The sequence below is a fragment of the Mus musculus genome, chromosome 4 (assembly GCF_000001635.26).
Source record: "Mus musculus strain C57BL/6J chromosome 4, GRCm38.p6 C57BL/6J".
NCBI lineage: Eukaryota > Metazoa > Chordata > Mammalia > Rodentia > Muridae > Mus > Mus musculus.
The window spans coordinates 148,925,295-148,937,978 of NC_000070.6; the positions used below are offsets into that span (position 1 = coordinate 148,925,295).

Genomic DNA, 12,684 nt, shown 5'->3' on the forward strand with positions numbered 1-12,684 from the left:
TTTCAAGCCCAGCCTCAGTGGCTCTCGGTAGAGTGTCTTCATGCTCTGGGAGGTCTACAGCTCTGGGATCGGCTTCCTTCTCTGACAAATGGGATTATCATGGTGCCTGCTCAGCCGTCCTTAGGAATCTTCAGTGAGTCCCTGCTGGAACCCATGGGCAGTCTTGCCTCTCTTTTCACTTGTGCTTTTCACTTGGATGGCCCGCTGGGGGCTGATTGAGTTCCAAGGCTCATAAGGAGAATTAGGACCCAGGGAGCTAAGAGGTGGCTGAAGAGAAGGCCGGAAGGGGCAGCCTCAAGCCTCCTGTCTGTCCTTGCCTCCCACTTTCCTGGGTCAGACGGGCTTTCCCTGTTTTAGCGTCTTGTTTGAGAGGTGACATCACGCCCGCCTGTTGCCCGTCTCAGGACTCAGCACCCTTTCCAGTCCTCGCTTCCCAGACCCTGCTGGCACAGACAGACCCCGACCTTGCACTTCTGCAGTGCTTCTCCAGGACCAGGCTTGGAGCTCACCGTGGGCAGAGCCAGGCCATGTGCTCAGGACTCTGACCCAGGACTCTAACCTATACAGCGCACTTCCTAGTGTTTATTCTGCTGATGCAGAGCCGCTGGGGTCAGAAACAGGTTCCCAGGAATGGAATACACTCTTCCAGGTCCTCCTCAGCTACCCTCTCCTCTTCCTACCTTCACCACCACCCCTGAGTCTGCCTGTCTTGGGACAAGCAGAACAGAACGGGAGCCCCCCGGTGCTTCCCACCCTCCAGCCCAAGCTTGCCTCCTGGGCAGTATTGTTCCCAGAGGAAATGTCCAGTGTAAATAGAGCAGCGGGCAGGCTGGTGGCGGGAAGGAGATGAAAGGGGCAGTGACAGGGCCGGGGACGGATGGCTTCCTTCCATTGAGGCCTGGCCATGGCGTTTATATTTTAGGGAAGAAAGTCAGAGGAATGTTTACATGGACAGGAGTCTGGGGTCAGGCCAGTGGAGGGTGTGTGTGTGTGTTAATCTGTAGGTCCCAAGGCCTTAATAGAAGGGCTGGTTGAAGGTTCGTGGGGACTGGAAGGCAGGCAAGCAGCTCAGCTCCCAACCCCCTCCTGCCGCCCCAGGCTCACAGGCACACACGGGCACTTATGACCGTATGCCCGGCTTTTGCCGGTGTCTCACTGTGTCCTGGGCCCAGACACCTACTTCTCCACTTCCACCCATGGGACCATCAGTAGAGTTAGGGGGAGGGCAACATCTGGAAGGCAGGTGGTCTGGGGCAGAGCAGCAGCTGGAGGGCAGGTGCAGAGGGAGTTGGCTGGAGCAAAGGGGCCTGGGGCAGGGGGTGGGCCCTGGGTGCACAGCTGCGTCGCAGCTGGTGGGGGCCCAGGCAGAGACTCCTCGGCACGAAGCCGAGATGGAGAGGGGGTGGGTTGTGCCGGGTGGGCCTAAGTTCAGGGAGGCTCCAGGATGGGTGGGGACCAGAGGAGGGGGTGTTGCCCGCAGCAAGTGCAACCCTGAGAGCTTGTGCTTCCCTCTTCCTTGGGATAAATATTTATAGATTCATTTGCCGTCTGCCATACACACTTGGCTGCTTACCTTCTGGTAAAAATAGTGCAGGCTCCCCCACTCCTGCCTGCTTCTTCCCATCTAAGACAGGGACAAAGGAGCCCAGGTGAGGCCAGCTACCCTGCTGGAAGTCATGTGGTATCAGAGCCTGCCCGACGGTCTGCCCAGAGGCTCAGCGGGATGACCGACCGTGAGCCCTATCACTGAGTTTCAAGATGGGTCCACGTGTGGGAGCTCAGGGATTTGTGTGGACAGCGCAGGTCTGGCACTGTGGACAGACGTGACTAGAGTAGGCATTGGCTTGGTAAGGGACCACAGGTCCTAAAACCATGACCTCTGGGAACCAGTCTTAGCAGACCTTTCTGTAGCAGCAGACTAGGCTGTCATTACCCAGTCCCTTCTGGGCCAGGAAGAGCCGCTTGTGACAAGGCAAGGATCTGGGGCCACTGGGCATTGTATATTTGAAGGAGTGGTCAATCTGGGTGCACAAGTCAAAGCAATTATTTTTGTGTAGCACGAGGGCTCTATAGCCACAGGTGGGCTCTCAGGATATGCGTTTCCATGTATTTGACCATCGTGGCTCACGGCTTCTGAGCAGAGCCCCTCACATAGCCTTCTGACCCATATGGGACGTGTCAATTTCCCTGGCAGCTGGCAAGAGCTGCGGAAAGTAGATGGCGGTGTGTGTGGGGGGATCCCTATATGGAAAGGTATTGTGAGCAGAGACCTTCCATATGGCCACTACCCTGTGTCTGGCCATACTGTAAGGTCTGGCACACAGTAGGACCTCACTAAATGGATGACTGGACAGCTGACAGATTGCTGTATGGGATTACAATGTGTATGTGTGTCTGCCCTTGTTAATCTTCCTGACCAGTGTGCCCATGAGACCCTAGGCAGCCTAAAGAGGGCATACATAGGACAGGCTAAGCAGTGTGTGTGTGTATCTGTCTGTCTGTGTATCTGTGTGTGCATCTGTCTGTCTGTGTGTGCTTGTGTGTGTGTATATGTGTGTATGTGTATATATGTGTGTGTGTGTATCTGTCTGTCTGTGTGTCTGTGTGTACTTGTGTGTGTGTATATGTGTGTATGTGTATATGTGTGTGTGTGTATCTGTCTGTGTGTCTGTGTGTGCTTGTGTGTGTGTATATGTGTGTATGTGTATATATATGTGTGTGTATGTGCATCTGTCTGTCTGTGTGTCTGTGTGTGCTTTTGTGTGTGTATATGTGTGTATGTGTATATGTGTGTGTGTGTGTGTGTGTGTGTGTGTTAGCTTCCGGCCTCTCAGTGGCTGTCTCCAGAGATTAAGCACAGGATCTGTAGCTTCAGTTGGTACCTGGTACCAACTTGTCCTCACTGAGGGTCCTCTGGGTTAGGAAGTAGGAACCCTGTGTTTGTCTAGCCCTGACTGAGGTTTGTGGAAAGGAAACAGCCGTAGGAAATGGCCAGACTTGATGTGGGGGTGGGGATGTGGAAAGCAGAGAAGACGGATGGGGAAGGTAGGCCTTAGAGAGGTCCTGAATGGCCAAGGGGAAGAGCCCTGCCACCCAGCGAACAGGGGACAGAGCCAGGGACCCAACCTGGCAGAAGTGCTGCCAGAGAACAAGGTGCTCAGGTGGGAAAGGTGCCAGCCATGAGCTGCTACTGGGTCGGTAAGGCTGGAGGTTGGCACAGGCTGGAAGCTGGCTGCTGGCTGCGGCTGACTCTTCCCCGGGGACCTGTGGTGAGGTGAAACATTCAGAACAGAGCCAGGCTGCCAGCAGGGCAGCGCTGACACTTGTCAGCCTTACCTCGTCCCGACCCTTTCCCTTCCTGTCCCTTCACTTCCTGTGTGAACGGACATGTCACCTCACAGAGGGGCTGGTTCAGGCCAGGCAAGCCTAGGAAATTCTTTCAGGAATCGGGTGCCAGAATTCTTGTCTCGAAGAGTGGTTCATTCCTTTATCATGAACCATATAGTTCATGGTGGGTGCTGTATCAGGCTGAGGAGTCCAGCCTGCAGCACCCCGGCTAATACAGGAGAGGAGCGCATGCCAGGTGGTCTCAGGGCAGTTTGTCAGAACTGTGTCGATCAAGGGGGTGCTGGAGAGCTACTTGGGGGTGGCTGTGCTTGGTTTGTAGGCCTCTCACCTCCCTGTCCCCCTCCATCCTTGCAGCTGAAAGCACCCGGTGCACCGACCCACCTGCAGGCAAGCCTCCAATGGCAGCCAAGCGCAAAGGCGGCCTGAAGCTCAACGCCATCTGTGCCAAGCTCAGCCGACAGGTGGTCGTGGAGAAGGGAGCAGAGGCCGGCTCCCAAGCCGAAGGTAGCCCACTACATCCCCGGGACAAAGAGCGCAGTGGCCCTGAGTCTGGGGTGAGCCGGGCTCCCCGAAGTGAAGAAGACAAGAGGCGGGCAGTGATCGAGAAATGGGTCAATGGAGAGTACTGTGAGGATCCCGCACCCACCCCAGTGTTGGGGCGTATTGCCCGTGATCAGGAGCTGCCCCCAGAGGGTGTCTACATGGTCCAGCCACAGGGCTGCAGTGACGAAGAAGACCATGCAGAAGAGCCCTCAAAAGATAACAGTGTCCTGGAGGAGAAGGAGTCAGATGGTACGGCTTCTAAAGATGACAGCGGCCCCAGCACCAGGCAGGCTTCAGGTGTGTGTCTGGCCATGGGGGAGGAAGAATGAAGGCTGGAAAGGGGCCCAGCAAGCAAGGGTGCAAGTCCAGGGGATGCCAAACACTGGCACCTTATCCAACCCAGCAGGACTGGAGAGACAGGTTAGAGGTGGGGGTGGGGGTGGGGGGAGCAGGACAGGACTGGTAGCTTCCTGAGTATGCGGAGGCCCAGGGAGGCTTTGAGGTGGGGGGCACGGGGAGGGAATCAGGTAGGCATGTCCACAGATAGAGTGGATAGATGAATGGACAGACGGGATGGGCTCCACGGGTGACAGCACATATGAGGTGGGGGGCACGGGGAGGGAATCAGGTAGGCATGTCCACAGATAGAGTGGATAGATGAATGGACAGACGGGATGGGCTCCACGGGTGACAGCACATAGCTGCTCAGGGATGAATCTGTTTGGGGCCATGGTACCTGGCCATAATATGAGGACCAATGGGGCTGTGTCAGTGGTAACATGAACAGCGTGAGTTCTCATCTCTAAGTCCTCTCTTGGTGGCTTAGCTGAGATGTCTAGAAAGGACTTTGTGCCCCCCCCCCCCCACCCTGTCTCCTACCCTGTATCCCAACCTGCCCTCTGAAACAGGACCTCTTAAAGCCACAAGCCTGGCTCGGCCCAGCCAGCAGATTGCCCTCAACATGCAGTTGCCCCAGACACCTCCTCTGATTGACCTGTTTCCCACAAGCCGGCTGAGTCCTGGCTCCATCAGTGTCTCCTTGTCCTTAGCACACAGCAGCCTTCCCTGCTGCTGCTTCAGGGGAGGGCTGGCGTGGCCTTTCAGACAGGAGAGGGGTCTCCTCTCGGGCTGGAGCCCTGGGCCTTGGGGCCTTGCCTGTAGTCCCGAGTCTCCTTCCTAGGCTTCTTCCTGGAGCCCTGCACCTCCCCTGCCTGCTCCCCTGTCCCCTTCCCCCTGCAGCGAGGGGCGCATCTCCTCCCTGTGCGGGGAGCCCTGCGCAGCCACATAATTATGCATATAAGATATAAACAGAGCTGTTTAATTATCCTTCGCCACATCAGTGACAGAGTAATTAACAAACATTGCAAGATCAATGAGGAGAAGTGTGACCTTCAGTTTCCTCTGATAGGAAAAGCCCTTGCTATTGCCAGACACAAGGTGATTGTGCTGGGCCTGAGGACAGGAGAGGGATCGGGGACAAGGGCTTCTTCTGTCCCCTCAGCTCCTCAGCCCACACCCAGCACCACCATGGCCAGGGCAGTTGGGTAGTCTCTCGTCTGCTCTGGCCTTCTCCCCTCCTCCCAGGAGTTGAGCTGGGAACGCAGGAGCAGAGCGTGGACTACTGTGGCTGCCACCCTGAGCCTCTGGCCTGGCCCCATCAGCCCTGGGCACTGGGTCCCTGGTCCAAGCCCCATCTGTCCACTATGGGTTTGGCTCCCCAGGGTTTTGGCTGTCTGTGGGACCCCCGCTGGCCCCCTCCCTGTTTGATGCTGCCTGCCCTTCAGAGCCTTCTGTTTCTCTGCCATATATAGTGAGGCCTCGGCTGCCTCCTGCTATTTTTAGCCCTTTTCCCTGGTCCCTGAACCACTTCATCCAACAATCAGAGCCCACTCCCAGGCCAGCCCCCAACCTGTGCGTCTGTGGCTCGGGCTTGTGCTGACCCATCAGCTTGCCAAGGCCACCAACCATCTGTAAGCTCCTTGGATCACTCGGGGTGTCAGAGGGATATCTGACTATCCTCTGTCGTGTCTAGTGGGGTCCCACCCCCACTTCGATGGCTCAGAGCCCCTCCTTCTACACCCTGCTGGGCTTTCTCTCCTGCTAGGGTACACTGCTCCATCACTCCCCTTCTAGTAAGCTCCGAGACTCCTAAAGCTGACAGGATTGGAGGGTGTCAGGGGTCCCCTTCTAGCCATGCTCTTAGGGCCTCTAACCTAGAATCTGGTTGCACTGAGTGTGATCAGATGGAAAGAGCGTGGGAGTAGGTAAGGTATGGGCGTCCCTGGGCGATTCTCCCTCTTGTCCGTGTGCACCTGGCCTGGATGCTGCGAGGAGCCCACAAGAAGTGGGTTGTGGAGCCCAGCAGGGGTGTGATGGAGAAATGAGTGAGTTTGTATACGCTGGGCACTCGTCCATCTGCTGTGGTGACACACTGTGTGTGGAAGAGGGAACACGAGGGGTTGACTTCCTCCAGCCCTGCTGAGGCATGTCCTGGGGCACTGGGTATGGGACTTGTGGGACTGTGTATGTGTGTGTCTGGAGAATTGGGAACAATGTCTAGGGACATGAATTTAGCATGTATATAAATGTGGGCACATTATTATGGGTATGCATGTGAGTGTAGTATGTGAGAGTGTGTGAATGTGTATATGAAGGTGCACATGCTGTATGTGAATATGTATGTGTGTCCTTATGGGGGAGGAAGGGGACAAGCAGAGGTCTCAGGGTGTCGGGTACGGGATGAGGGGGGAGGGGAGGGAGATGGACGCCCTGTTCTCAGGCCTCACCCTGGATCCAGCAGGACTTGATCTTCACTGTTGGGGGTTGGGGACCACGCTTCTATGTGAGCAGAGGGAGCTGCCCAGTGACAGGGGGTTTGAAGGGCTTCTCCGTGATACAGAGCCTGGCTGGAGCAGTGGCTGAGTAGGCACATTGTCATAGTCCCGGCCTCTCTTCAGCTCTGTCATTGGGGGAAAGTTATTTGAGGAGGGAGGTTGGCAAGAGGTGAGATCCTGGGGCTTCATCTTCCCAGGGGGTCCGTGTGACATTAGGGTCCATGTGACATTAGGCGTGATCCTCCAGCCAGGCCGACCCCGGACTCACAGTGGCTTCCTCTACTTTGAGGTCCTGCCTGACTGTAGTGGTCCCCAGCCCTACCTGTTCTGTTCCTCGTGACCATTGCCCCCCGCCTCAGGAAGCAGGTTGGGGGTCTTGCCTTACTTCCAGTAAAATGGCTTCTCTTTCATATTAGGCCAAGGAGAGAGAGTGGAGACATTTATGAAACTTTGTTTAATGTACTGAAAAGCCATCGGCCAGAACATTTAGGAAATTGATTTTCCTGGCATTGATGAACTCGTTTTATTTTACCCCAGTATTAATTACTTTTTTTTAAAACAAATTAATTTAAGAGTCGTAAAACCTAACAAGTGAGCCAAATGTCCATAGATCATGTCCTGCTCCGCCCCTCCCCGTGCTGGTCTCCTCCCTCCATGGGTGGGGGCTCAAGGTAGAGGGGCTTCTCCTCTTCCTCCCCTGCTCCCTCCCAGGAGTGACGCGCCCTCCCTCTCCTGCAGGAGAAACCTCCTCTCTGAGGGACTACGCTGCTTCCACCATGACCGAGTTCCTCGGCATGTTTGGCTACGATGACCAGAACACCAGGGATGAGCTGGCCAAGAAGATCAGCTTTGAGAAGCCGCATGCAGGCTCCACCCCCGAGGTGGCTGCCTCTTCCATGTTGCCCTCCTCTGAGGATACCCTCAGCAAGCGGGCGCGCTTCTCCAAATACGAGGAATACATCCGTAAGCTCAAGGCCGGCGAGCAACTTCCCTGGCCAGCCCACGGGAGCAAAGCCGAGGACCGGGCAGGCAAGGAGGTGGTGGGTCCCTTACCCAGCCTACGGCTGCCCAGCAACACGGCCCACCTGGAAACCAAGGCCACCATCCTGCCACTGCCATCACACAGCAGTGTCCAGATGCAGAATCTGGTAGCTCGTGCTTCCAAGTATGACTTCTTCATCCACAAACTGAAGACAGGCGAGAACCTGAGGCCCCAGAATGGAAGCACTTACAAGAAGCCATCCAAGTATGACCTGGAGAATGTCAAGTACTTGCACCTCTTCAAACCCGGGGAAGGCAGCCCTGACATGGGCGGGGCCATCGCCTTCAAGACAGGCAAGGTGGGGCGCCCCTCTAAGTACGACGTTCGGGGCATCCAGAAGCCAGGCCCTACCAAGATTCCGCCCGCCCCCAGCCTGGTTCCTACACCCCTCACCAATGTGCCCAGTGCTCCCAGCACCCCCGGACCAGGACCGGAGCCACCTGCCTCCTTGTCCTTCAACACTCCCGAGTACCTGAAGTCAACCTTTTCCAAAACAGACTCCATCACCACAGGAACTGTCTCCACTGTCAAGTAAGGAGCCCCCCCATTCCCACCACCACCACAAACCCCAGGGCCGGGCTGGATAAACCTGCAAAGCTTGCCAGTGTCTATCGGTCACAGCCGCGTGTGCAATTCAGACTGCTACGCGTGTGCTTCCACGCACACATGCACATGTGCACACATGCATACCCGCCCCTGTGCCCACGTCCAGTGTTCTTAGACCCGTAGCCCATCTCCCACGAACCCTCACCCAATTACACACCTCTGTGCATTCCTGCTTACTAATCTCTGTTCCCTCTGCCTGCTGGCTGGCGCAAAGGTTGCGGTCCGTTGGTAGAAAGAAGGACCTCACTCTGGGGTGGGGCTGGGGGCTGGGGTCCTGGTGGTGGCCTTGGCTCCTGGTCCATTGAATAGACAGGGAGACAGTGGGAAGTTGGGTGAGGGTACCTCCTGTGAACCTAACCCAGCAACAGAAACTGGCCTGGGTGATAAAACAGTGGGGTTTATAAGGCCAAATGACCCCGTCCCTCAAACTCTTCTCTCTGCTAAAGCAGGGTGGGGCCTACAGGTCTTAAAGGCTGTGGACCAGGCAGATCCAGTTGATACCCTTTGGTATGAGGGAAGGAGCGAGTGCCCACACCCTACACATGTATCCAGTCCTGCCTTCCTCTCCTGTCTCTCTTCTCTGCCTGCCTAGTGTTTCCCTTCAGCCTTGCCCCACGTATTTGCATTGCATGCTGGGGGCTCCAAACCCTGGCCTTTACCCAGGCTAACTGTAGTCCTGGCTGGGCCTCAGCCCTCCCTGCTCAGGGTAGCATACTCCTGTCAGAGATGGGCTAACTGAGCTCCTCTGGGCTTCTGCCACTAAACTTTTTTAATACCACCCTGAGTGCCTCAGAGTGATACAGGGCCAGGGGAGAGGAGCCATGGCCCAGGGCAGGGAGCTGCCCATCAGATGCTCCTGGGGCCTGAGGCCACCCCCATCCGCTAATTGGCTGTGCCCTGTGTGTCTTACCAGGAACGGATTGCCCACAGATAAACCAGCTGTCACCGAAGATGTAAACATTTACCAGAAATATATTGCCAGGTAGGCCCTCGGGGAGGAGCCTGTGGACAGAGGTGTGTGTCCCGGGGGGGCGGGGGGGAGCCAGGATGCCTAAGGACTGTGAAGCCACCTGCGTATTAGTTTGTCCCCAGGGCAAAGGGGCTGCTTTCTCTACATCTCCTTTCTCTGTGTGTCTAACCTCCTCCAAAGAAGCTACTCCTGTGTCCATGTCCTTTTGGGGTTAGTATGGGCAACACAGTCCTTAGGCAACTTATAACCTATGTATGGCCAAAATATAGGAAAAGGGCTTGGTAGCAGGCCTGCTGCAGGTGAGTACGTGGGCCCCCTCTGCAGCTGACCTGGGTCCTGTCTTCATGTGGCACCTTGGAGAGAGTGCAGACCACACTAGAGCTGCTGGAGTTAGGAGGAAGGGAAGCCCTATTCTCCTGCTGTGGGATCCCAGGGGGAGACCCCGGTGAGGCCAGCCTTGAGATCCATCCTGAAGGAGGAAGGCTTGGCAGATGAAGCTCCGTCTCCACACATTCCCCCAAATCGAGTCTCCCGAGGGACATGTGGCAGGGGTCACACCCTGGTGGCATCTGTCTTCCCACGGTCTTCTTCACCCTCTGTCTTCTCTTTACTGTTATCACTACTGTTAGTGCCTCAGCAGATGGCCCTTTTGGCAGCTTCCATTGAAATACTGATTGCCCGTGGCTCTCCCCATACAGTGGGGCTTGTCCCCACCCCCATCTCCAAACAGTGCGTCATGCACAGAAGGCAACAGGCTGGCTGAGTGAAGCGCCTCTCCAGGGCTGTCATGGACGGCTTTCCCCAGAGTGGCTGGCCCTTGTCTGGCCATCACCAAGGCTGTGAGAGCCACGCCCTAGCACGGCTCGGCCCAGAGAGGGGCCATTCAGCGTCCAGCAGCGCAGGGCTCTTGGCCGTGCACTTGGCTGGAAAGTGAGCTCCCTGCCGCGGGAAGCCAGACAGATGCTGTGCTTTAAAAATTCATAACTCTGGACTGTTTCAAGTGTCAGGAAAAGCCCAGAACGCAGAGAGAGCCTTTAACCCCTCTCCACAGCAGGCCAGGACTGGCCTAGCCAGCGGCCCCTCCCGGGTTGAGCTGCCAGTGCGGTGCGGGTTGGGGGAGTGGTCAGGCCATTACCTGCTAAAAAGGCCTTTGGGTTGTGTGGGGCTCTGAGGCTCCTGTCTGGTCTGTGTCTTACTCTGACTTGCTGCTGTGGCCTGTCCCAGCTGCCGCTTTCCCACCTGAGCCCCGACCTCTGCTCCACCTGGCCCTGCCTGCCAGGCAAATGCGGCAGCCAGGCAGCTTAGCAGGCCTGGGCCCCCCAGACAGGCCCAGTTAGTTGCTCTGGCTTTTCAGACTTTGCTCTTTCATCCCTTACCCCCGTATTTCCACCCAGGCCCACTAAACCCCACAAGTACATCTTAGTGGCCCAGACAGAAATAGTCACTCGGGCCTGGGTTCTAGAAGAGTCCTTTCAGGGACTGGCGTCCCTGAAAGAGATGGGTCTGACCCTCCCACTCCTGTCTTCAGGTTCTCAGGAAGTCAGCACTGCGGTCACATCCACTGCGCCTACCAGTACCGTGAGCACTATCACTGCCTGGACCCGGAGTGCAACTACCAGGTAAGGCCGTCCTGCACTCACCAGCCAGCATGGACGCTCGCTGGAAGTAGGTGGGGGCAGGGGGCCTGGACTTTGACATGGATAAACAGACAAGCAACCAATAGGGTCTGCATCAGCCATCGACGTCTCAGTGGTGCAGATCCCAGCTCCCTTTCACAGGGAGACTAGCATGGACCAAGGCTAGGCCCATCCGTCTGCACCTCTTAGCTAACTGTCTTTCCAAGACCTTCAAAGTGTGTCTTACTGCTTCGTTTTCAAGTTGAACTGCTGGGATCAAACGGTCGGTGCCACTACCTGCGAGCGCAGAGCTGGCGAAGAGGTAGCACTCAGCCATCCGTGTGGGCCATCTCCCTCTGTCTTGCCTGCTCAGCCTGTGCAGAGTACTAGCTAGGTAGAATGTGTTTTCACCCATCAAGAGCCCTGGCCTTCAAGGCTAGCCCAGGGCATCTGCTGTGTTCCTGGCTGTTGGAAACCTCGGGAGAGGTCAGGGAAAGAACTGTGGTTTCTGAGTCTTTGGAATCATTCCTACCAAGGGCCAGTGTGCCGGGAACTGGTTGGGCCGTCTAGGCTGTCTTGACCCTAAGCAGGGTTATTTATAGGGTGACCTGAGGGCCTTGGGGCCAGCCCTGGTCCAAGCACTCTTGGCACATGGACTTGGGGCACAGGCTTCTGCCAACTTGGTTTGGTGTTCTTTTCTGGCAGCGGTTCACAAGCAAGCAGGATGTGATCCGACATTACAACATGCACAAGAAGCGCGACAACTCCCTGCAGCACGGCTTCATGCGCTTCAGCCCGCTGGACGACTGCAGTGTCTACTACCACGGCTGCCACCTCAATGGGAAGAGCACCCACTACCACTGCATGCAGGTGCCTGCTGTCCCGGCCGGCCGGCTGCAGCTGCCTTAGGGTTCTAGAACTTTCCCCTGGCCCTCTACTCCAGGACCGGAGCTGTCCCAGGAGTCAGGGGCCTGATTGGCCGGGACCCTCCTTTTCTCCTGATCCAGGATAGGGGTGGCTGGCATGTAGAGTCCCAGAAGCTTAGATGTCGGCAGTGTCTGGTGGCCAGGGTGGGGCCTTCTCTGTTGCCATACTTGGCGTGGGGGAAATTCAGTGAGCTGTTTATATAGACCGACATTTTTCGGGCTTTAACACCCAGAGCAGCGTTGCAAATGACTCCTGCAGAGGTCTTTGTTTAATTCTTTGTTTTAATGCCACACCGAGTCTGGGCTTTTTCAAGGTGTCAAGCTCAGGAGGGGCAACTTTGGGTTGCAAATAGCAGCCCCGCACGTCGCCTCCCCCGTGTTTGTCAGGGATCCTTAAGGCCTCTCTGAAACAGCCTGGTGTGAGCAGAGGGGGGCCGCTCTCTGGGCCTGAGATGGTGCAGACACTGGTACAGCCCAGCCTTCGATGGTGCTCGGGGCCACTGCTTTTTACTCAATATGGCAACGTTGCCTGCCTGGCCCATCTGTAGTGGGTGGGAGGGCTCCGTGCCCAGCGGCCATCCACTAAGGAAGTCCTGGAGCTAAAGGTGACTTCTAGGGTCCAGCCCTTGTCCAATCCTAAGACTTTAGAGATAGAGTCACCAACTAGGACCCCTCCATACCTAGCTTCTCTAGAAGGTGGCCCCCTCAATCAAGCCAAAGGTATGTGGGGTCTAAAGACCAACCCTCTGCAGACAGATTGCTGTCACTCCCTGGGAAGGCTGGAGGGGCACTGGAAGTT

At 56.4% G+C, this 12,684-nt stretch overlaps 1 protein-coding gene across 6 annotated transcripts in view; it reads left to right on the forward strand.

Moving 5' to 3' along the window:
• Casz1 (castor zinc finger 1) overlaps positions 1 to 12,684 on the forward strand; it is a 150,528-nt gene that overhangs the window by 120,929 nt on the left and 16,915 nt on the right. For all 6 annotated transcript variants that reach the window (XM_006539158.2, NM_001159344.1, NM_027195.2 and 3 more), the window contains 5 exons: positions 3,703 to 4,188; positions 7,464 to 8,298; positions 9,287 to 9,355; positions 10,872 to 10,962; positions 11,665 to 11,829. In XM_006539158.2, coding sequence (XP_006539221.1) covers positions 3,703 to 4,188; positions 7,464 to 8,298; positions 9,287 to 9,355; positions 10,872 to 10,962; positions 11,665 to 11,829 — 1,646 coding nt within the window. The remainder of the gene's footprint in view (positions 1 to 3,702; positions 4,189 to 7,463; positions 8,299 to 9,286; positions 9,356 to 10,871; positions 10,963 to 11,664; positions 11,830 to 12,684) is intronic.